Source organism: Bos taurus, chromosome 5 (assembly GCF_002263795.3).
Source record: "Bos taurus isolate L1 Dominette 01449 registration number 42190680 breed Hereford chromosome 5, ARS-UCD2.0, whole genome shotgun sequence".
Classification (NCBI taxonomy): domain Eukaryota; kingdom Metazoa; phylum Chordata; class Mammalia; order Artiodactyla; family Bovidae; genus Bos; species Bos taurus.
Genome location: NC_037332.1, coordinates 112,115,741 through 112,139,612, shown reverse-complemented (window position 1 = coordinate 112,139,612; position 23,872 = coordinate 112,115,741). Strand labels below are relative to the sequence as shown.

The window sequence follows — 23,872 nt, the reverse complement described above, 5'->3', positions numbered from 1 at the left end:
AGCCAGCACCACCATTGTTTGAGCACCTGTTTTTAATTCTTTTGGGTATATACCTAAGAGAAGAACTGTCAGGTCATATAATAATTGCTTAATTTTTTTCAGGAACCCCCAAGTATTTTCCACAGTGACTGAACACTTCTCCTGGTAATGTACAAGTAAGGAAGTACATGTCGCTCAGTCGTGCCCAACTCTTTGTGACCCCATGGACTGTAGCCTACCAGGTTCCTCCGTCCATGGGATTTTCCTGGCAAGAATACCGGAATGGGTTGCCATTTCCTTCTCCAGGAGATTTTCCTCTGGTCGCGGTCAGTGGGGGCTGCTCTCTCGTTGTGGTGCACGGGCTTCTCATGGTGCTGGTTTCTCTTACTGCCCAAGCTCTAGAGCACAGGCCCAGCAGTGTGGTGCTCAGGCTTAGCTGCCCCGAGGCTTGTAGGATCTTCCCTGGCCAGGGACTGAACCCATGTCCCCTGCACTGGCTGGTAGATTCTTTACCACTGAGCCACCAGGGAAGCCCAACATTTGTTATTTATTTTTAAATAAGGTATATTATTAGGTGTGAAGTGGTATCCGATTTTGATTTGCATTTCCCAAGTGGCTAATGATATTTAAAGCATTTTTTCATGAGCTTAGGTCATTTGTATATCTTTGGAGAGATGTCTATTCAAGCTTCACTCACTTTATAATTGGGCTGTCCTTTTTTTTCTGGTGGCCGTGCCAAGAGGCTTGCAGGATCTTAGTTCCCCGACCAGGGATTGCACCATCACCCTCAGCAGTGACAGTGTGGAGTCCTAACCTCTGGACTATCATGGAATTTCTTTTGTTTTTGAGTTGCAAGAATTCTTTACATATTCTGAATACTCCATCTTTATCAGATATATGACTTGCAAACATTTTCTCCCATTCTGGAGGTCACCTTTTTACTCTTAAAAAATGCCCTTTGAAACACAACTATTTTCAACTTTGATCAAATCCAATTTATTTATTTTTCTTTTGTTGCTTATTTTGGTGTCATATCTAATAAATTCAAATTCATAAAGATTCAGCCCTGTATTTTCTTCTAGGAGCTTTATATACTTGTAGCTCTTGAGGTTAGGTGTTTGATCTATTTTGAGTTAATTTTTGTATATGGTGTGAGGTATGGGTCCCACATCTTTATTGCGCATGTGGACACCCAATTGTTCCAGCATACCTGGATTATTCTTAAAATACACAGTTAAGGAATTATTTTGAAAGAAAAAGGATGATTCTGATGAGAGGGGTGAAAATAAAACTCTTGAGCTTGGGTGACTGCCAAACCGCTGCTGGTTTGAAGTAGTACTGGCTTTTAAATCAGTGGAATCTGAAAAAGATAGAATCTGAACCTTAGCAGCTAGCATAATGGATTGGAAAGGAATCGCAAACTGACGGCAGGTATGGCTTTGGTTTGAGAAAGCTCACTCTTCTTCAGACGAGTCTCACTCACTTTGGGCAGCAGGTGGAGCTCTAACCAAAGCAACGTGCGCCACTGTTAATGAACCAGTGAGGCTTCTGAGACATGCTACAACTAAGATAATTCAAGTATAGCAAACTGTCTGATGGAGGACAAAAAAAAAAAAATCAGAGACCCTTATCTAGTAAGGTTTAGTACGCAGAATACTATGTAAAGAACTCTGCAACTAAAAAACAAAAAGATAAATAGTTCTATTAGAAAATAGGCAAAAGAGCTGAATGGACGTCTCCAAAGATGATATATAAAGGTCCAATAAGCACACAGAAAGATGCTCAATGAGTGATTAGGAAAATGCTAATCAAAACCAAAATGAGATACCATTTCTTTTGTGTGTGTGTGTGTGAAAGTTATTTATTTATTTTCGGCTGCTCTAGTCTTTGCTGCGTGTGGACTTCCTCTAGTTACAGCGAGTGGGGCTACTATCTCGTTGTGGTGCGAGGGCTACTCATCGCAGTGGCTTCTCTTGTCGCGGAGCACTGGCTCTAAGGTGCCCAGGTTTCTGCAGTTGCGGTGCATGGGCTCAGTAGTTATGGTTCATTGGCTTAGTTGCCCCGGGGCATGTGGGATCTTCCTGGACCAGGGACTGATTGAACCGACGTCCCCTGCATTGCAAGGCAGATTCTTTTTTTTCCGCAAGGACGATTCTTAACCACTGGACCAACAAGGAAGCCCAAGACACCATTTCACATCCATTAGGGTGGCTATCATCAAAGCAAACGAACAGAACAAAACCCCCAAACCAAAACACAAGTGTTGGTGAGGATGCAGAGAAACTGGAACCCTTGTATACTGCTAGCAGAAATGTCAAATGGTGAAGCCACTATGGAAAACAGTTTCAAGGGAGCAATCAATGGGTGACATAAAAGGGAAAATTTAACGTAATTTTGTGCCTCAAGAGATGCTTAAAGCAAGACAATACTATTTCTCTTAGCCTTGACTCAGAAGCTCCTTGGGGTGGAGGGCTCTGATGAAATCTTTCTCTTTTGAAGAGCCTAAAACAGAGCTACACAATAGCCAACGTAACAAACACACTTCCCAGAGCGACATACGTTCTCAAAATGGACAAGAGATGAGAACTCTGTGTTTGACTATATGAAGCTAGTTTTTTGGGTTTGTTTCTGATTCTCACGTCATAGGATGGATCTATTATAGAGGAGCTATGTTGGGAAGCAACCTGTGGGAATATTTAACAGGTTGAACTTGAAAAACACTGATTAATAATAATCTAAATGAACATTATACAGTCATCAATTGTGATGATGGTTTAAAAGAGGTACCACAATATGATGGTAGAATGTCATCTACTCTATGTTGATGAGATCAAAGGTTTATACTTGGTCTCTGTGAGAGCTGTTACAGAGCAGGAATATGCCAATGAAACTAAAATCCAAAAATCCCTAGCTGAGATTCCTGGGGCTTCCTGGTTCCGAGGTGTTCTACGCATGCATTTGTGGTTCCTGAGCCCCACAGAAAATGCACCCTGCCCGGTCCTTACTGGGGAAGGACAGCAGGAGCCTGCACTCAGCTTCTCTGGACACGGCTGTGAGACAGCCATTGGCTGTGTTAGCTATTCTCACATTAATGCTGTTGGTAAACTGTGCCTTTCTCCTGTAATAAACTGATAATTCATAAGCATGGTCATTTTAGGTCTCATGAATCTACTTTAATAAGCTCTGTGGCCACTATTACTGTAATTATGATAAGGAAAGGAAATAAAATGAATTAACTTATGTTGTTCCAAAGAGAAACAACTAAGATCGTGGATAAAAAGATACAAGAAGGATATCTGATTTGCCTTCCTAAGTACTGCACAAGTCTCTAGACACACTCGGTAAACATCAGAGCAGAAGCTATATGTCCATGTGCCATTAGACTACTGCCCTGGGTACACAACCTCAGGTGCCCACTGAACCCTAAAAGCTGGACTTTTTAATTTGGGAAGAACTTCTTCTGTAGGAACCATACCTGTGATGTCAGCTTCCCAGCAACCTGCATCCGTTCAATTTCTGCAGGAGATTTGATCAGCCTGAGGCGCTGTACCAGCTGCTGCACAGCCCGAACCTTGTTCTTGCTCCTGGCTTTGACCTCCGCCAGCTGCTGCATGTAGTCACAGTGGAGTTGTTTGTGAGCAGGCCTCATCCAGTCATACCACAGTGTATGTGTCTCAGCTTAAAAGAGATTTAAAATAAGACAGCGACAAGAAATACCACCTGTCATTGACTTGAAGAATCAAAACTATTTTTAAATGTGTAGTATAAACTCTAAAGGGTTGAACACACTCTGTCAGGACCTAAAGGAATGGGTCATAAGTCATTGGGAAGGCCCTTCCTGAAAATGGCAAGATATTCTGAGACTGGATATACAGCTTTTTCTGCCCTCAAACCTCAGTGTTTTTTTGTAAAGACAATAGATGAAACTAGAGCTTTACTCAAGCTTTGATTATTTTTAACTGTTTAAGAACAATTGTGACAATGGTTCTCCAAACCACAAGTCAGCTAGAGGTACTGTTAAATAACTGGACACAGAAGGACAGAAAAAGTACTCAGCTCACAACCTCATGGTTAAAAGTGCTCCATCCCTGAGTTTCAAACAGTCTCAGTTCGGGTGGGAGGGGGTCTCACAGCTGATAATCCACATTCATCCAGAATACCTGTCCTCTTTCATCTGCCATGTGTTCTCATTACAGACAACCACAGTTCACCTTTCCACTTTGTAGACCCAAGGAAATGGTTGAGTTTTGCTCGAGACTTAAGATAAGGCACACCAGGAAAATTTTTTCCACTTACACCATGTCTCTATTTGTTTCCCCCCCTTTTTATTTTCTGACAGAAACCTATGAGTAGTATTCCCAACAATTTAAATCTGAAGATTTCTATGTTTCGTACAGTGGACTGGGGACAGAAGAGGGGGGAAAAGCCCTAAAAATTTTGATTGGGTATGCATTAGTGATACAATCTCCAAAATATTTTTACTTTTTAAAATAAAAATGATTTTAAATATAGACTACATGTCAAACTCTAATCTTACTTTTAACAGAAATTTAGTTGTTGTAGTTTTTAAAAAGTAAAACAACCATGACTATTTGCTGTCATTTTATAAAATCATAGGCCAACCTTTTTAAAACTTTCAATCCAGGATTGTTGGAAGCAATTTTGAAATCCTCTTTTAATAAAAGAATGACTTCAGAAATGTTTATATATCTTACAAGAATGTCAGACTGAAATTTTACAATCAAATACCTTATTTTGTCTAAAATCAGTATTTTATAACTTGACCATCTATCTTATTTACCAAATGTGGCTCTAAGTGACTTTTGGACACTAAAAAGTAAAATACTTCCTAGAGCTGTAGATGTATAAGAATCACTAAGGATAGTTTATAACGTAGTATACACTCTGAAAAATTCTAGAAAAGGAGTCTCAAAACATTGAGTGACCACAATTCTACCAGAATAAACATAGAGAAAGTGATGTTTTTCAAGGGGCATGAACTCAACTGTGTACATGAACCACTGGAGAATCTTGTTAAAACGCAGATTCTGATAGGAGGTATGAAGTGGGGGCCACAGATTTTACACTTCCAGTATCTAGTCTGCATTTGTAATTCTTTTTTTTTTTTTGCATTTGTAATTCTATAACGCATCACCAGGTGTTTCTGCTGCTGGTGAAGGATAAATCATTCTTTGAGAATATTGTCCATTTTTGAAGAGTTGGCAAAAGTGGTAAGATAAGTAGTAGGCAAGGGTCAACGGATTGGTCAGTTATCTTGAAGACTGGCCCATGTCCATCCTCCACATTAAAATCCTCTTTCTGGGATTTCACACTAGAACAGACAGTCTCTGAATGAATAATCTAATGAAGATTTAGCAAACGAATAAAGGAAATCCTTAAAGTCTTATGGAAAAGCTTTATATTCTTTCACAGTGCCAAGGGCAATGTTGCCATGCTAATAGTTTTAGCAAAGGAAGAACAAATGGTCAAGAAGGTCTTAGTCCCAACCTGGCCTGTGATCTGAGTTCTGCTCCTATCTGTTACCTTTCAGCTTTGGTACAAGATGTTGAAATTCCTCCAGTGTATAGGCTTCATCCACTCCAGTTAGAGCTATTGCTCCATCGGTGCCAGATCGAGGGCCATCCCAAAGTTCTCGACTTGGGTCTCTCCGAGGCACAAAAAGCATGGCCTTGTGTGCTGGTAACTGCTTGCCAGGGAGGCTCTGAAGGACCAGAATGCTATCGGGCTCCTGGAATCCACACAGGTACAGGAAATTGTTGTCTTGGTGGAAAATATAGGGGATATCATTGCTCATGTAGTACGTAGGGTTGGACAGCAGTACCACTGTGTGGTCTGTACCACTCTGCTCTTGTGCTTCCTTGTGGATCAGAGACATTAGTTTGTGTCTGCGAAGGGCATATTCCACCTGGGATAGTCCTGGCGTCACCTCCCCTAGAAATGACAGATAACAGTGAAGCTTCGCATTTCTATAGTGGCAGAGTATTGATACTTAAGATAGTTTAATATTAGATGGATACACTCAAGTTCATTTCTTCAATTTATGCCCAATCTCCTCACAGCACATGGCAAAATTAAGGAGATAACCCAGGTTTCAAATTTCTATTCCATTGCAAAAATTTGGAAGAAATGATAGTTAAATGTGGTCCTGCCTGAAAACTGGGATCACGACCCCTTAAGATCTTTTCCAGCTCTCTGGTTCATTCTTTTACTCATTCGCTCAAATACTTATTAATTATTATGCGGAAGGCACTCTCAGGGACACAATCCAAGTTGCCCTTAAGTTTCAATATACAAGGTGAGGAGAAGGATCACATTTTCTGTGTAAGACTTCCCCAAAAGAATATAAGTTCTTTGAAGACATCGAATTTTGTCTGTTTGCCCAATGCTATATTCTCAGGGCCCAGAATAACAACTGGAATATAGCAGGGCTTTGAACTCTAGTAATATTATCTGCCTCTTGGGGATGTTATGAGAATCAAATCTGATAAAGTAAGTGGTTCTTAAAGACTTAAAAGATGTCCTAGAGAATCTTTTGAAAGCTACGGATTTATTCTGTTTACTAAACTCCGTGTAGGCACATACAAACTTTTGACATATAATTTCAAAAGTCTCAGATTCCCTTAAGCTCACTCAAACAACCCATTTTAAGAACCTTTGAAGGGTTATGTCTTAGTTCTTAATACTAGTACCTAGAAGACTGCCTGGCTGCTAGCCCAGTGATGCCTGTGTGAATGCTTCACTTCTGAATGGAAATTATGCCTGCTTTCACTTCAGGTTCTCAAACAAAAGAACTACTAAAACAGTTGTTTCCTAAGCCTGAACTTAACAATATTAAGAGTAAAACAACATCTAATGCTTACTGAATGCTTACTATGTGTCTGTACTATTCTAATTATTTACATGTATCAACTTTTTTGGGCTTCCCTGATGGCTCAGTGGTAAAGAATCCACCTGATAATGCAGGAGATGCGGGTTCAATCCCTGGGTTGGGAAGATCCCTCGGAAAAGGAAATGGCAACCCGTTTCAGTATTCTTGCCTGGAAAATCCCATGGACAGAGGAACCTGGTGGGCTACAGTTCAACGGGGTCACAAAGAGTTGGACATGACTTAGTAACTGAACAACAACAATCAACTTATTAATCTTCACAATGACTTTGTGATGTGGGAAAATAATTATTATTCCCTGTGGTAGCCAGTCTCCATATGCAAGTATGAGAAAATGGCCATGAAACACTGCTGTATATAAGAAGTGAAATATCAAGATGGACAATATGTTCGCATTATTAAAAAAAAAATTAAAGGAGAGAGGAAAAAAAAGAATCTAGAAAAATCTGGAAAAGAATCACAATTTTTACAGTGGTAACCTATGGAGAATGAGATAAACTGAAATTCTCTAACATGATTTTTTTATTATTTGAATTTTGCTTCAGGGGGTATATACTCTTAAAATTAAAATCTCAAATAAAAAGATAGAGAGGCTAAAAAAGGGACACCGTGGACGGTCCACTCCATACTCATAACCTATAAGGGTTTTCTATTGTCCATTAGATCAAATTCAAACAATTAAGCTATTTCGACACTTACATTTAATATTAACATATTAATGTTCTCTACCAGGTAACTTCAACTTATCTGGCCAACACTTTTGGTAACAGCTTTACTGAGATATTTTCATACTACATACAATTCACCCATGTACAAGTATAGAATTCAACGCTTTTTGGTATATTCACAGATTTGTGCAACCATTACCCAAAACAATTTGAGAAAATTTCATCACTCCAAAAAGAAGCTCCGCACCAATTAGCAGTCATTCTATTTCCTCTGAATCCACCCCAGCCTTTGAAAACTGCTATTTTCCCTCTCTATGGATTTGTCTATTATAGAGATTTCATATAAATGAAAATACACAATATGTGGTCTTTGGAGACTTAAACTTTTTTCTTAGTATTCCTCCAATTATTGTGAAATTAATTACTTCTAAGTCTCAAGTCCAACTTGTTCTTTCCCTATTACCTTGCTTACAATGTGCCCCTTTTCTAAAATTTCTTCTTCCAAAGCAATTCCACTCCAAGACTTGAAGCTCAAGATGTTTGCTTTTAGACCCTTCTCATTCAAAACACTTTCTTAACTAACCCTGTTCATGCTCATTTGTTCCTTTGATCTACTTTTTAAAAAATTAACTATTTCTTTTCCATATATACATCTTATAGTTGTATATAAATGTACTCACACCATACTCCCCCCCACCATTTCTTCATTATTTGAGCCCTCACTCCCCTTCCCTCCTTCTACCCACATTAGAGCCACCCCCATGGTTTGTATTCTAGTAAGTAAACTTCCCCTTTATGGATCACAGCCTTGTCATGGGGGAAGGAACTTATATAACTCAATGAAGCTATGAGCCATGTTGTGCAGGGCTAGCCAAGATAGACGGTCATAATGAAGAGCTCTGACAAAACATGGTTTATTGGAGAAGGGAATGGCAAGTCGCTCCAGTATTCTTGCTGTGAGAACCCCATGAACAGTATGAAAAGGCTTTTTAAAAAGATACGACACTGGAAGATGAGCCCCCCCCCCCCAGGTTGGAAGGTGTGAAAGATGCTATTGGAGAAGAGCGGAGACAATTATGGACATGAATCTGAGCAAACTCCGGGAGATAGTGGAGGACAGAGGAGCCTGGCCTGCTACAGTCCAGGGGATCACCAAGAGTCAGACATGACTTAGTAACTAAACAACAACAACAGGACTTAGTGACTGAACAACAACATCATATCCTTTCCTATTTTTCTCAATATTCATATAAACGCATACATATTACCTGCATTCAGGGTTTTATGAGTCCCTAGTGTTTTACAAAAATGGGACACCACACAGTCTTTTCTTCATATTGCTTTTCTAACACAACAATACCTCATAGAAATCCCTCCCACCAACTCATCTGGCATAACTTCAACTCATTCTGCTTGATGTCTCCATATTATTTCTTGGGGGCACTGTATCATAATTTCCTGATTAATTTCCCTACTGCTGGGCATTTATATAACTTTCTGCTATCATAATAAATATCTTTATACTTATCCATAGGGTGCCTTCATGCGCTACGCACACTGGTGCTTTGATTTCTGTGGGACAGCCCCAGGAGAGAAACTGGTGGATCAAAGTTCTTCGAGTTTTCCCAGTCAGTACTCATGTCCAGTACGTGCAGCTCAGTTGTTTCTGCTTACTTGGGGAGTGTCTAGTTGTTCTACCTGTAGCTGTATCCCATTAATAATTTTTAACTTTTATTTACCTACAATAGAAACACTGACATTTTTATTAACGAAATTGGGGAGAAACAGGATAGATAAATGAGGGGTCTTGTGACAATTTGAATTGGGAAAGCAACAGAGCTGGTCCTAGAAGAGTTCATAGCACATTTCTTTCTCTCAGGATTAAGCTGGCTAAAAGTACCCTAGGGCTCCACCGCAGAATACTGAACTTTGTACCAGAGCCTAAGAATAGCTTAACTATTCATCTCCCTGATAATTATTCATGTTAATTCTGTTGCTGTTACTCAATATTGGAAATTACCCAGTTTACCACAAACAGCACATACTCTTTTCTAAAAGCAGAGGCTGCTTATAACAAGTGAATTATCCAACTTTTCCTTTTTTTGTTTTACTTTTGTCCCTTTCCTGTGCTTCACTTTTGGTTATTTCATAGCCTTAGTCCATGTAATAAAACTAAACTTAAAAAATCAATTCATTTTGTGTTTTTAAAAAAATTTTTGAAAGAAAACTCACAGTATTAATGATCTTAATTAATGAACGTCTTATCTCATTTTCATTAATAACAGTATACACATAGCGTATTAGGAAGTAACTTCTGAAAAAAGATAAAAATTATTTAAAAATCAAAGCAGGACTGCAAAACCATCTTTCACATTCTTTAAGCATTCACTATTGCTGAATGTAATTTCATACAAATGATTATATGAGAAATATTTAAAACACTGGCTACATTTCCCCAAGCTTACTAATTATAAACACTATAGAGTGACTATTAACTAAATGCTTCTAAACTTCTGAAATTTTAAGGAACTCTTGGTCACAACAGAAAAAGTATCCAAGGAAAAACATACCTTTTCTTATCAATTGAAGGAGGGGTAAAAGTGTGATAAAGCAATGAACTTTAACTCTACAGGTAAACCTGACAGTTATTATGACCTTTGGTCATAGAACTAACCATTATAGTCAATGTAGCCTGAATTTCTTCAGATAAAATTGTATCTGAATAGACTTTATGGGTAATTTCATCAAACTGTAAAGTATTAAAAGGCACAGTCAGTATTTTGTCACTTGAAGTCAATTAAGGATAGAGGGGCTACTCGAACAAGCTTATTTAGTCAATCAAGTGCCTAGATGTCACAATCTGGACTCTAAATAGCAAAGTCTCATAATCAATCTCGAGAGTCGGCTGCCAAGAAGAAAAGCTCTTCCAGGATATCGAGAACTGGGCCTCTGAAGACAACAAGAAAAATGTTCTTCATATTTTATCAGCCAGGCAGAAAACCCAGAGAGGAGTTTTATGAAGACTGAATATGGATGGAAAGATGCAAGTCTTTGCTACAATCTAGGTATGTATTTTAATTACTTCCTGAAACTAACTAGCTTAGGATTTTTTTCTTTTCTGGTTGTGCCTTGTGGCATGTGAGTTCTTAGTTCCCCTACCTGTGCCCCCTGCAGTGGAAGAGAGGAGTCTTAACCACTGAACTGCCAGGGAAGTCCCTAGGTTAAGATTTTAACATGGTCTGATTTGAAGAAGTGTCCCTGAATTTTGTTTAGTATTAGGTAGCTTTTATTGTGTAATAAGAAAGAAGTGCATAAAATGATCTATGACTATATAGTTGGAAAACGAGGATAAAGAAAAAGTTAACAAACATTTCCTTTACAACATAAAACACAGATATCTCTGAAAAAATGAAATGACCAAATAATTGAAAAAAATCTCTAAATGGATTTTATTTGCATATACTGAGCAAAACAAGCTAGAGAAAAAGGGTTCATACTGTATGACTTCACTTCCACAATACTCAAGAACAGACAAAACAAGCATGCTGATAGAAACGAGGCCAGTGGTTAAGGATGGAGGTGGGATTGACTAGAAGGGTATGCGAGGACCTTCTAGGTTGATGGCAATGTTCTATATCTTGAATGGGGTATGAGTTATATTGTTGTATGTAGGTATATGGACAATCATTATCTTTATAAAAGTAATTGTTTTTACATGAAAGCCCCAAATTATCTGGCTTTCTTGCACAATGACAAGAATGAGTTTCGAGTCATTCAGGAGACTTTTATTATTCAGTTCTTAGGAGATTTCCAATCCTTTCCTGGGGTAGATTCATGCTAATCTTTACCCCAGAGAATTTCTTGATATGGACAAGAAATATGCACAAGGTGTTTCTGTAGTATCTATAATAGTATAAAAATCTCACCCCACTGAAATAAATCTTGATCTTTTAGATACTATTAAAGTCAATCATGTTTAACAAAACTTAAAAAAAAAAATACACCCCTTGCTTAAGGCAGAACTACAACTAAACTATCACTAAAGATGATAACTAACTGGTTTTGAAACTTTCAAGTGAAGAAGATTGGGGAATGATTATGTATAATCCACTCTAGAACCTTTCTTTTCATCATTTTAAATATTACACTTAACAATAACCGTACAGTCTTAGCCATTATTTGATGATAAGGGACAAAAAAGTTCATGGTAAAGGCATTCCCTCAAATTCTGGGCCACACAGTTGTGTTCTGATTATGTTCCAGTGAATTTAGTCATTGCTGTAGTTGAAAGAAAACCAAGAAGTGGTTCTGCATAGGTCAGACAAGTCATTCTGATAAGCCCAACTCTTTGAATAACCCCTTTTTAAGCTCCAAACTATATCACATATTCCAAAATTAATTTTGCTTAGGAACATAAATATAGGTTTTGGAAATAATACTTAATTAGACACTAATTTTTCCTATCCTCTGGAAGGGAACTGTTGATGAAGCTGCACACCTTGCAATGTCAAGGAACTAAGTGTCTTTCCCATACAGATACTGTAAAAGTAGACTCATGGTTCATAATGGTATTTAGCTCAGAATGCTTGCCTTCCTTCATGGAATCCCTTTTCTTCTTGGTGATAGATACTAAGTAGAAGGCATGTTAATGATCAAGGAGGATGAACTGACATTTCTGTCTCTACATACATGGTTCTTAACACAGAGATGGCAATGTCATAAAAAGAAGAAATAGCCTATAATGCTCAGACTTCTTTAAGCAAAGGACAAGTTTTAAAAATCACTGAGAGGACTTAGGGGAGTGAATCTGACTCTTTATTTCCATCTAAAGCAGTAGTAAGCACAGCCAACACAGAACTCCTTTATCTCCTATGTCTTTCTGCTGATATCTTCCAAGTTACTGTTGCTTCGGGAAATGCATAGGTATGGCCAAAAGAAATCCAGGGAAATTCAAAATTCAGGTGTTGATCCAGTAATTTCACTTCTAAGAATTTGGGGTTTTTCTTTTTTTGCCACATGGCTTGTGGAATCTTAATTCCCCGACCAGGGACTGAACCTGGGCCACCGAGTGAAGTACTGAGTCCTAATCATTGGACTGCCTGGGAAGTCCCACTAAGAATTTATTTTAAGGAAATAATTGATCAGTATAGAGAGTGTGTATACATGCACACACAATTCGATGTAAGAAATAAGTCTAGAAAAAGAAAGCACTAAAATCTCAATAGTTGTTTTCTCTAAATGGTGGAATTATGAGTAATTTTTAAAAAAAATTATGCTTATCTGTATTCTTTAATTTGCCTATAATATATGTAGAACTTGTATAATAATTAGGAAAATGACTGAGATGTTTTCCAAAAGTTTAAAGTACTGGCAAGTATTGGGAAAACATGCCAAACATGAAACCTTTGGGAGCAAAACATATCATAGAAACATAATTTTATATTTCAAACTAACAAACTGACTTTAGGTCTATAAGAGATTTAAAAAAAAGGATTGCATGTCTTTTAATTTTTCTTAATAACTGACTTTTCCTACACCCCACAGTTATTTGAACACTTTGATAAGTTCTGCATCTCTACATGGTGCAAGATAAGTGATGAATACTTGGAAATTGTATGTGATGGCTTCTTTCACAATGACAGTTCTTTCAAATTCCATCCACGTCTATCCCTTCTCACTTACACCAATCCTTACTGTCCAGGAGGATAACGATTAGGACGTGCATTCCTCTCTCCCCATAGTATATGTGAACATATGAACTTGTATGTGTATGCTTACTCATACCCACTTTTTACATGGTTACCGTGCACGTAACAGAATTAACAGTCTAGACACAGAGGCCATCACCCTGAGGATGATTACTAGTTTCAAGACCTGGAAAATGCAGCTCACCATGTAAAAGTATCTCACCACGAGAAATCAGTAATTTTCAAAGCTGGTAAAACTTAATATCAAACTGAAGCTACAGGCAGGTTGACTGGATAGAGAAATATTTAAATCAGCACCAACTGTACTGCTACAAAGCTTACCTTACAGCTTTGAAAAACTCTGATTTCTTGTGTGTTTCAGTGGTGAGCTGCATTTCCTGAGTCTCAGCCGACTTCGCAGCAGGTACTCTAGTCTGATGAAGATCAGCAACAGGAAGCCCTCACTGACAGACACACTGGTATCATTCACTGAGTGGAGATAGTGAAAGAGCAACATATTTCCAAAGGCAATTCAGACCGTGTTAATAATCTAGGCTTACACAGTAAATACAGATTTAACTTCCCATGGCAGAAGCCTGGGAAAACCTGACTGCATTTTCTACAAAGCATTTGGTTTCATCCTACCTACTTCTTTGGGATGATATTCATTCATCATAGTTCATCACTTAACTGTCTCTTTGAAAAAACAACACAAAGAAACCTTAGGTATGAATTTGAACAATAGAATGACATATCTTCTAGCAGCAATATTGGAATCTTAAAGTAGAAAAAAAATCAGTGAGGTAAACCTTTACCAATTTATAAAAATTAGTGAAGTAAACTTTTATCAACTTTTTGCATCATCTTTATCATCGTTATCACCTCTCAAAGCTGGGACAATCACATCTGTAAATCTTGTGTAGTCTCTATAGAAATATTTTTGTTAATACTGAAATGAGCATTTCATGTTTTCAAGAAAAATGTTTCCTAACATGTCTTTAATACAGTTCACAATGAATCGATAGTCAGAACACAGTTCTAGAAATCATGTTTTAGGAAACATTTCTTTAAAAACATCTTGAAATACATATTTTTTTCACTGATACTTTTGAATTTTAGCCTAATCCTATTTATTCCCCTAGATGGTGCTGTCTAAACAGTACTATTAGCCCTACAGCTATTTAAATTTACATTAAAAAATTCTACTGGATGGCACGGTTCTAGACAAAGCATCTGAAGAGAGAGACGGTCATTACAGGTCAAAGGCCTTACCTGGTCTGAGGAGGTGTGGGTGTGTAAAGGGGCTGGGCTGGCCTAAGTATCGGTTTGGAATCCTCCTCTCTGGGATGGGCTGCAGGGAGTATCTTCGCCGAGAACATGACAAGCATCCTGAAGGAAAAATAAGGACGATGAAATGGAACAGTGCATCTAGCTAGTCCTCACAGTACATACACATTTATCTGGCTCCAGCAGTAGGTTGCTTTAGAAAAATGCAAATCGGTATCTCCTTCAATATTTGCATGGCTCTTCCTCTGAGCCAGCCAGAGCCTGTGTTGGGCCTCAGGGATATAGAAATAAGACTCTTTTTACCTTGAGTGACTTTGGTCTACTATTACATAATAGAGGCATACATACCCACAGTATGATTAGCATATGAATAAGGAGCTAAGGGAACAGAAGAAAAAAAACAGACAAAAGCAGGGGAAGGGGTAGGAAGCATTTCATTGAAGTAGTGTTACGCTGTGCCCTAAAATTTAGAAAAAGTGAATGTTTTTACTGAGAATATGTGAAGTCTGGGGAAATATGCACATACTCTCATTTAATCTTGGAATGTTAGAGCTAGAAGAAATAATGTATGAAAAATGCTTAATCACAGTTAGTACACAAGAAGCTAGTAACCTTCAATACCAGTACTGAATACTAGAGTTCAATACTCTAGTATTCAATGAGATCTATTAAGTGTGTGACTGGCACATGCTGGAAAAAACACAAGAATAACATAAGACTATCTGCCCTGGTCTTAAAAGAATATATAGTCTAGTGGATGTGAGACAGAGCAATGCCACATGGTGAGCACAGTGGTGGATTCATACACAAGGTTTCTGAGAGCACAAGACTAAAACAATGCTGTCTCGGTGACAAAGACAGGACACAGAGCTCTGGGGAACAGAGCAGCACACAATCGGTGCTCCTGTGGGGCTGCAGAAGTAGGTGCCGCCTACTCTGAGCAGGAACTGGTCAAGTGAAAGCGACAAGGGGAGTGGAAGGTATCATGAATGGGACACGAAAGGGAAGGCATAGAAGACACCGTGCTTACATGTGCGTGTGTGCTTACTAAGGCAAGAGGGACGGAAAAAGAGTTTCAGGTCAGTGCTGCTGCTGGAGGGAAAGCAAAATATCGGCAAGATAAGGATCAGACACCTAAAGGCTTTGTACACCAAACTAAGGAATTAGATTTTTAACTGTCACGAGGTTGGCATTATCGCTTTAAAAAAAATAAAAAACAAATAAGGAATTAGATTCTGAAGTAATTTGGGCAATGTTGGCTCATATGATAAATAGTCTACCTGCAATGCAGGAGACCTGGGTTTGATCCCCAGGTCAAGAAGATCCCCTGGAGAAGGGAATGGTAACCCATTCCAGTATTCTTGCCTGGAGAATTCCATGGACAGAGGAGCCTTGCAGGCTCTAGTCCACAGAGTCAGAAAGAGTCAGACATGACTGAGCAACTAACACTTCCACTTTCTCATGCAGTACTTAGAAAGCTAGGATTTAAATTCAGTTTTAACTTCAAAATCTTTGCTCTTTCCCCTCCACCTTGCCACTCAGTAAGTCCTCTCTGCCAAATTCCCAATGACATAGTTAGTGCCATACAATCTCCCTGCATACATACAATCACTCCAATAGCAAAATGTGAAAGTCTACACAGAGTTAAAGGTTCTAGTAGGCATTATCAAGTAGGAATGACAGTGTATGTATTTAAATTTCACTGAATACTATTCTTCCTATGATTGTTATTTTTAATCCCTGTTTCATTAAAAAAGTTTGTCTCAGTGCCCTAAAATGGTTTTATCACTGCAATATTTTGCATGGTAGCCCCCAAAAGATATGTCTATGCTGTAATTCCCCAGACCTTGTGACTGTTAATTTGGAAGAAAGGTTTCTGCAGATGTAAAACTAGATTAAGGAACTTGAGATAAAAAGATCATCCTAAAAAAAAAAAAAGATCATCCTGCATTATCTGGGTCAGTCCTAAATCCAATGACCTGTGTCCTTACGAGAGAAATGCAGAGGGAGGAGAGAGAGAAGAGAAGGAAGCAATGTAACCACGGAGGCAGAAATAGGAGTGATGTGGCCACAAGCCAAGGAATACCTAGAGCCACCAGAAGCTGAGACGTAAAGGATGGAGTCCCTCCTAGAGCCTTTGGAAGGAATGGAGCCCTGCTGACACATGATGTCAAGCTTCTGGTCTCCAGAACTGTGAGACAATGCATTTCTATGTTTTTTTTTTAATGTATTTATTTAAAAAAATTTTTTGTTGTGCTGGGTCTTCGTTGCTGTGTGTGGGTTTTCTCCAGCTGTGGAGAGCGGGGGCTACTCTGTTGTGGTGCATGAGCTTCTCACTGGGTGGCTTCTCTCGTTGCGGAGCACGGCTCGAGGTGCAGCTTCAGTAGTTGCAGCGCTTGGGCTCAGCAGTTGTGGCACACGGGCTTAGTTGCTCCGTTGCATGTGGAATCTTCCTGGACCAGGGATCGAACCTATGTTCCCTGCACTGGGGATTCCTATCCACTGGACCACCAGGGAAGTCCTCTACTGTTTTAAGCAGACATGTTTGTGTTAATTTGTTATGGTAGTCTCAGGAAACCAATATAATGACTTTCTAAGGTTGAAATAAGTATGTCAACTGCTTGAGTACTTTTTCAGAGTTCACAAATTCTTCATTTTTCCAAACCAAAACATGGAAGAACTAAGAAGTAGGTTATTAAAGCTCAGTAACCCAGAGGTCATATTATGCAAGGGGCATGCTGCGGCCATACTATAACAGGTTCTGCTGGTTTATGGGGCACTGTTTGAGGCTTCTAGGAAAACATAGGAAAAACAGTCCAGAGGGTTAAGGATGGTCTGGTTTGACTCTGGACTAGCTCCATTTAGAAGGTCTGGTCCCTACACCAAGCCCAGAGTGACACCACAATGCAGCCCTCTGACATAAGCTTGTAAGTCTGCTTGCCACATAATCAGTATCCTAACGTCTCCTAGCAGTGGTCCAAGGTAATAACATTGTCCTCAATGTAAAAATGCCTATTTACAGTCACTGCCTCTACCACCAGCACCAGCAGAGCCTGAGCTGAGAGGAAACTACGGTTCTCACTCCCTAGAGCAGCCCTTTCCAACCATCTGTTAAAAACATGGTGGATTACTACCAAGTTCTAGGATTGGAGAGACATGCTTCACCTGAGGACATTAAAAAGGCTTATCGAAAAGTGGCACTTAAATGGCACCCAGATAAAAATCCAGAAAACAAAGAAGAAGCCGAGAGAAAATTCAAAGAAGTAGCTGAGGCATATGAGGTATTATCACATGATGAAAAACGGGACATTTACGATAAATATGGCAAAGAAGGATTAAATGGTGGAGGTGGAAGTGATTTCGACGATTCTTCTGAATATGGCTTCACATTCCGTAAGCCAGATGATGTCTTCAAAGAAATTTTTGGTGACAGGGACCCATTTTCATTTCATTTCTTTGAAGACTCACTTGAAGACCTTTTAAATAATTCAAGGAGCTCCTATGGAAGCAGAAACAGAGGTGCAAGATCCTTTTTCTCTACATCCAGTGAATACCCAGTTTTTGAGAGATTTTCTTCATATGATATAGGATATACACCATTTGGTTCACTGGGCCATGAGGGACTTTATTCATTTTCTTCCCTGGCATTTGATGGTAGTGGGATGGACAACTACATTACTGTTACAACTTCAGGTAAGATTGTTAATGGCAGAAATACCAATACAAAAAGAATTACTGAGGATGACCTAGAGAGAGATGAAGACGACGGTGAGTTGAAGTCCTTTCTTTTAAATGGTGTGGCAGATGAAGAGGGCTTTGCTGAAGAATATTGTTGGAGAAGACAGTCATTTAACAATTATTCACCAAAGTCCTGCAGCCCCAAACATGCAAACAATGATGAGCAGGGTATAACTTGGGTCACCAGCAACTGGAATCCCTCTATTTTCTCAGCAGGATTCAAAGAAGGTGGTACGAGGAAAAAAAAGAAGCATAAAGAAGTACAGAAGAAGAAGTCAACTAAAAGGAATCGTTAAATTGATTCTTCAGACACATTATGTTCATATAACATTTGAACACAACTCTGTGTGTGTTTCTGTTAGTCTTGTAGATAATATTTGTTTAATACTACACTAAGATTATGTTTTTAACGTGCTTAGCAGGATTGTAGACATCTGATGAGTGGTCGTTTGGATTAGATTTGTTAGAAAAAGATGAATCGTGGTAACAGTGATATTAAGAGTTTAGAAAACAGCAACGATTATTTTACTTTTTGTTTTTGAGATAAATGCTTATATGGACTTCCCTCATAGCTGAGTTGGTAAAGAATCCACCTGCAATGCAGGAGACCCCGGTTCGATTCCTGGGTTGGGAAGATATGCTGCAGAAGGGATAGGCTGAGTGAGTGAATGAGTGAAGTTGCTCAGTCGTGTCCGACTCTTCGCAACCCTGTGGACTGTGGCCCAACAGGCTCCTCTGTCCATGGGATTCTCCAGGCAAGAATACTGGAGTGGGTTGCTATTTCCTTCTCCAGGGGATCTTCCTGACCCAGGGATCGAACCCAGGTCTCCTGCATTGCAGGTAGATGCTTTAACCTCTGAGCCACCAGGGAAGCCCAAGGGATAGGCTACCCACTCCAGTATTCTTGGGTTTTCCTTATGGCTCACATGGTAAAGAATCTGCCTACAATACTTATATATTATATATATCACATACATACTTATATATTATGAAGCTTTTCTTTAGTCAAGTCTATAATCATTCCTTTGACCTAATTAAAGCTACTTTATAGACTTCTGACACACATAAAGCATTAGCAGCTAAAAATGTATTAAAACACATGGGTTCAGTCTACATAGTTATTAATGAGATGACTTTTTTCAGTGATCACAGAGCACTTCAGACACAACTTAAGACACTATAAAAATGAACGTATAAAGGCATTTTAAGTTAAAAATAGCTACACTTATATCTGGACGCCTATGTTCATAGCACACTTATTCACAAAAGCCAAGAGGTGGAGCCAGTCCAAATGTCAATTGACAGGTGGATGGATAAATATTTATACATATAAGCATACACAGATTCTGAATTCAGCCTCAAAAAGTAAGGAAACCTTGTCACATGTGACAACATGGATGAACTCTGAGACATCATGATTCTACTTATATGAGGTATCTAAAGTCAAATTCATAGCAATAGAAAGTGGAAATACGGTTACCAGGGGCTGCAGGGAGGAGGACAAAGCGCTGTTAGTGGATACAGATTTAGATTTGCAAGATGAAAAAGTTCTGGAGATCTTTTCACAACTGTTTATTTAAAAGTTATTAACATGGAAAATTTGATGTTACATGTATTTTACATGCAGAAGGCAATGGCAACCCACTCCAGTACTCCTGCCTGGAAAATCCCATGGATGGAGGAGCCTGGTAGCCCAGTCCATGGGCTCGCGAAGAGTTGGACACGACTGAAGTGACTTAGCAGCAGCAGCAGCAGACAGACTTTTAACCGGCTACCGGGCTTCCCAGGTGGTGCTAGTGGTAAAGAACTCAGCTGCCAATGCAGGAGACCTCAGAGATGCAGGTTTGATCCCTGGGTGGGGAAGACCCCCTGGAAAAGAGAACGGCAACCCAATCCGGTATTCTTGCCTGGAGAATCCTAGGGACAGAGGGGCCTGGTGGGCTACAGTCCGTGGGGTCGCAGAGTCAGACACGACTGAAGGGATAGCATGCATGCACGTATTTTACCACATTTTTTTTTTTTTTAAAGCCAGACTTATCCTGGGTTCTTCAGAGCAATGTGGCTGTATCATGCATGGGTGGCCATCAGTGACTTATTTCTAATTTTTTGAGTATGTACACAGGATATAAAAATACATTACTCTAAAATACCAGCTTTAGCCATCGCAACCTAGGCTTATGATGGAAGAAAAACAGATGAGTTTCAGAGTTACAGATATATCAGATATTGAGCAACTGGTTTAAGCTCAATGTTTTACTATATTGGCTTCCTTTAAATGAATTTATTATCAACACAATTACTTCTTAGCTTCCTGTAATTATTTCATTTTCAAAATACACTGCTTTCATCCTAGTATTTTTATTCTTTCACTCATTCAATGGTATTTTTTGAGTACCCACTATTTGTGAGGTAGTATCCTAGGTACCTGGGATACAATAATGAACAAACAAAAAACTCTTAGCTGTCACAGAGCTTAGACTGGAGAGAGACAATAAACAAATACTAAGTAAAATATGTTAGTCATAGGTGTAAGTAAAAAAAATCAGGGGAAGGACATAGAAGTTTTGGAGCAAGAGCATTGACATTTCAGCCAAGGTAGCCAGGGTGAAATGATGGTTACATGTGAGAAAAGATCTCAGTGAAATGAAGGAGTAAGCCATGTGGATATCTGGTCACAGAGGATTCCAGGTAGCAGGACTAACAAGTCCAATGTCCCTAAAGCATGTCGTATAAGGTGCATGAGGAACGTGGAGGAGATCCGCATGGCCCTTTCTGAGAGCAAGTAGGTGAAGTATGAAAGGTGACAGAAGTCCACAGTATGCAATGACTTCCAGAAAACAGTATAAACTACGGTATAACATTTGGGACAGGAAGCCACTGGAGGCTCTGAGGAGAAGAGTGACATACTCTGACACACTTAAACAGACCTACTATGGCAGCTGTAAGTAGGACTTGCCTGGCTGTCCAGTGGTTAAGACTTCACACTTCCATTGCAGGGAGCAGTTAGGGAATTAAGATCCGGTTGCCAAGAGTCAGATACAACTTGGCCACTTGACAATATTGCCTTTCTTGAGCTTCCATGTCACTTGAGTCAAGACTCTAATCACCATCCTTTGCTATATTCTCATTTGTTGCTTCTCTATCATCTGACTAGACTGTAACTCTAGGCAAGTGGAGATTCGTCCAGAATGACTCCCTAACTCAAAAGTTATTGACTCAAGTTATTCTGGCTCAATAAAAAGTTCCCAAAGAACTCTACTTAGCTAGAGTAAGACCTAGCACAAGTATAACAGGAAAAGGACTATATGGCAAATCACAAAACATTCCTGATTTGCTACTTGTGATACTGTGTTAGTTTCAGTTCCCTATCAGTAAACTATTTGCTCTAACTTACTGGACTTGTGAAGATCCGATGAGATCATTCATTCAGAAAGCCTATATATGTATGGTGGTGGTTTAGTCACTAAGTCAACTGAGACCCCATGGTCTTAAGACCCCATGGACTGCAGCCCGCCAGGCTCCTCTGGCCATCGGATTTTCCAGGCCAAGAATACTGGAGTGGGTTGCCATTTCCTTCTCCAGGGGATCTTCCCAACCTGGGGATTGAACCCAGGTCTAATGAACTGCAGGCAGATTCTACACTGAGGGAATTCCCCTATATATGTATATTATGATATTAATAGAAGAGGTAGTTAAATTTACTTATTCTACTGAGGCAAAATGAAGAATGATAAACACATTTTTCAAAGATCTTAGTGTGTATAATCCAGTAAACTAAAAACTTAAACTACACTCAGTAGTGCTCAACTCTTTGCGACCCCATGTACTATACATTCCACGGAATTCTCCAGGCCAGAATACTGGAGTGGGTGGCCGGCCTTTCCCTTTTCCAGGGGATCTTCCCAACCTAGGGATTGAACCCAGGTCTCCTGCATTGCAGGTGGATTCTTTACCAGCTGAGCCACCATGGAAGCCCTGGTGTAATTCAGTACCTTGTCCTAAACCTTGATTAATCAGGTTTCACACAAAGCCTCAACAAATACAAAAAAAGAGAAGTCACAAGTAAATCAGTGGTTCCAGCTCTAAATCATAAGCTATGGCCTTTGTGTTCAAGACTGACTAACAGCCTATCTATTCACCTACTCTCGATGATCTTGGGACAGATTTCTGCAGCCTAGCTATTAGAAGCAAAGAGCAAGTTCTGTGCACTGGACAATTATTACTTTTTATTTTCATATTTTAGAGTTAGGAGTAAGTCTTGCTATAATTACCATCCCACTATCAATAAATTCAAGTATGAAAGTGAAGTCGCTCAGTCGTGTCCGACTCTTTGTGGCCCCATGCACTGTAGCCTACCAGGCTCCTCTGTCCATGGGATTTTCCAGGCAATAGTACCGGAGTAGATTGGCATTTCCTTCGCCAGGGGATCTTCCCGACCCAAGAATCGAACCCCGGTCTCCCGCATTGTAGACAGACGCTTTACCGTCTGAGCCACCAGGGAAGTCCAAATTCAAGTATAGCAACACAATAAATAAATGCCAAGACACGGTTTTGGTGTCACAGACCACATGCTCTGATGCACACATTATTCATCTATCGCCTCAAAAAACTAAAATATGATTCAATGGCAGATCTGCCTGAAAGGCAGATGATTCAACCTTCACTGATCAAGTTTTCATGTTTATTGCATTAATTCCTCACGATACAATACACCGTAAAAATATCCTCCCCCCCCCCCCCGCCATATTCCCAGAATACTCTACCTTGCCTTTACAAGCAAAACTTTCAGACATAAAAAGCCTCAGGAGTATTTCCAAATATTACCTCTTCCAAGAGGAACTACTCAAAGGATTTGTATTATTAAACTTAACGTTTCACGTCCATTTCGTGAGAGCCAGCTCTCACGTCAACTCTTTGAAAACACGAAAATACGATTTTAAGTTATCCTAAACTTACTAGGTTATCCTAACAAGAGCTACCTGATGCGAGACACCTTGTCACCAGAACAAGTGTGATAACTGACACAAGTTTCTTGAGTCCGCAAGACTTAGCCCCTCGGGGAAGACAGCACACACTTTTCTCTCTGCATGCATTTCAACTCCCAGAATACCTCAACGGTACAGAGAACACCGGGCCCACCCTTTGTCAGGGGCAGTAGGAGGAAGAGAAGAAATTTGAGGAGTGCACAGAGGGTTTGGGCGTGGAAGTCCCGGTAGAAGGGTCCGCCGAAGCAGGGGTCGCCTGAGACCAACTTGGATCCCGCTTGGCGCGCCTCAGGCTTCGCAGAGCAAGCTCCGGAGGGGACACTGTGGGAGGTTAAGTCTAACCTGAGAGGCTGCGGGCGCTTGCTACCGCGGGAACAAGCCTAGTTGCAGAGAATAGCCAACGCATAACTGCCACGCTCAGGCGTCAGGAAGGAAACGAGGAAACCTGCCGGAGAAGCGGTCGCCAGCAGGGATGCGTCGCCAGGAAACCTGGCCAGGCGCCCCTCCCCTTCCGGCCGGCGCCGCTCGCCGGGCTTTCCTCCCACAGCGGCGCAGTATGTTTACGTCACGCCCGGATTTGGGAGGGACGCTCCGACCGGAGGGCCATCTTGGTGGCGTCAT

The 23,872-nt window shown here is 39.9% G+C and overlaps 2 protein-coding genes across 4 annotated transcripts in view; one reads left to right on the top strand and one right to left on the bottom strand.

Moving 5' to 3' along the window:
- XPNPEP3 (X-prolyl aminopeptidase 3) overlaps positions 1-23,742 on the bottom strand; it is a 43,861-nt gene extending 20,119 nt beyond the window's left edge. The window contains exons 1-4 of one of the 3 annotated variants that reach the window (XM_005207415.5): positions 23,594-23,742; positions 14,514-14,630; positions 5,524-5,931; positions 3,455-3,657 (exon numbers count right to left, since the gene is read on the bottom strand). In XM_005207415.5, coding sequence (XP_005207472.1) covers positions 3,455-3,657; positions 5,524-5,931; positions 14,514-14,630; positions 23,594-23,657 — 792 coding nt within the window. In that variant the 5' untranslated portion in view covers positions 23,658-23,742. Of the gene's footprint in view, positions 1-3,454; positions 3,658-5,523; positions 5,932-13,583; positions 13,731-14,513; positions 14,631-23,593 lie in introns of those variants that run through there. The other 2 variants (NM_001192194.1, XM_005207416.5) reach the window with 2 other exon arrangements.
- Positions 17,543-18,607, top strand: DNAJB7 (DnaJ heat shock protein family (Hsp40) member B7). Its single transcript, NM_001099730.2, is given in 1 exon segment — positions 17,543-18,607. A coding segment is annotated over 1 exon segment (915 nt). The 5' UTR covers positions 17,543-17,647; the 3' UTR covers positions 18,563-18,607.
- Positions 23,743-23,872: the final 130 nt, after the last annotated feature.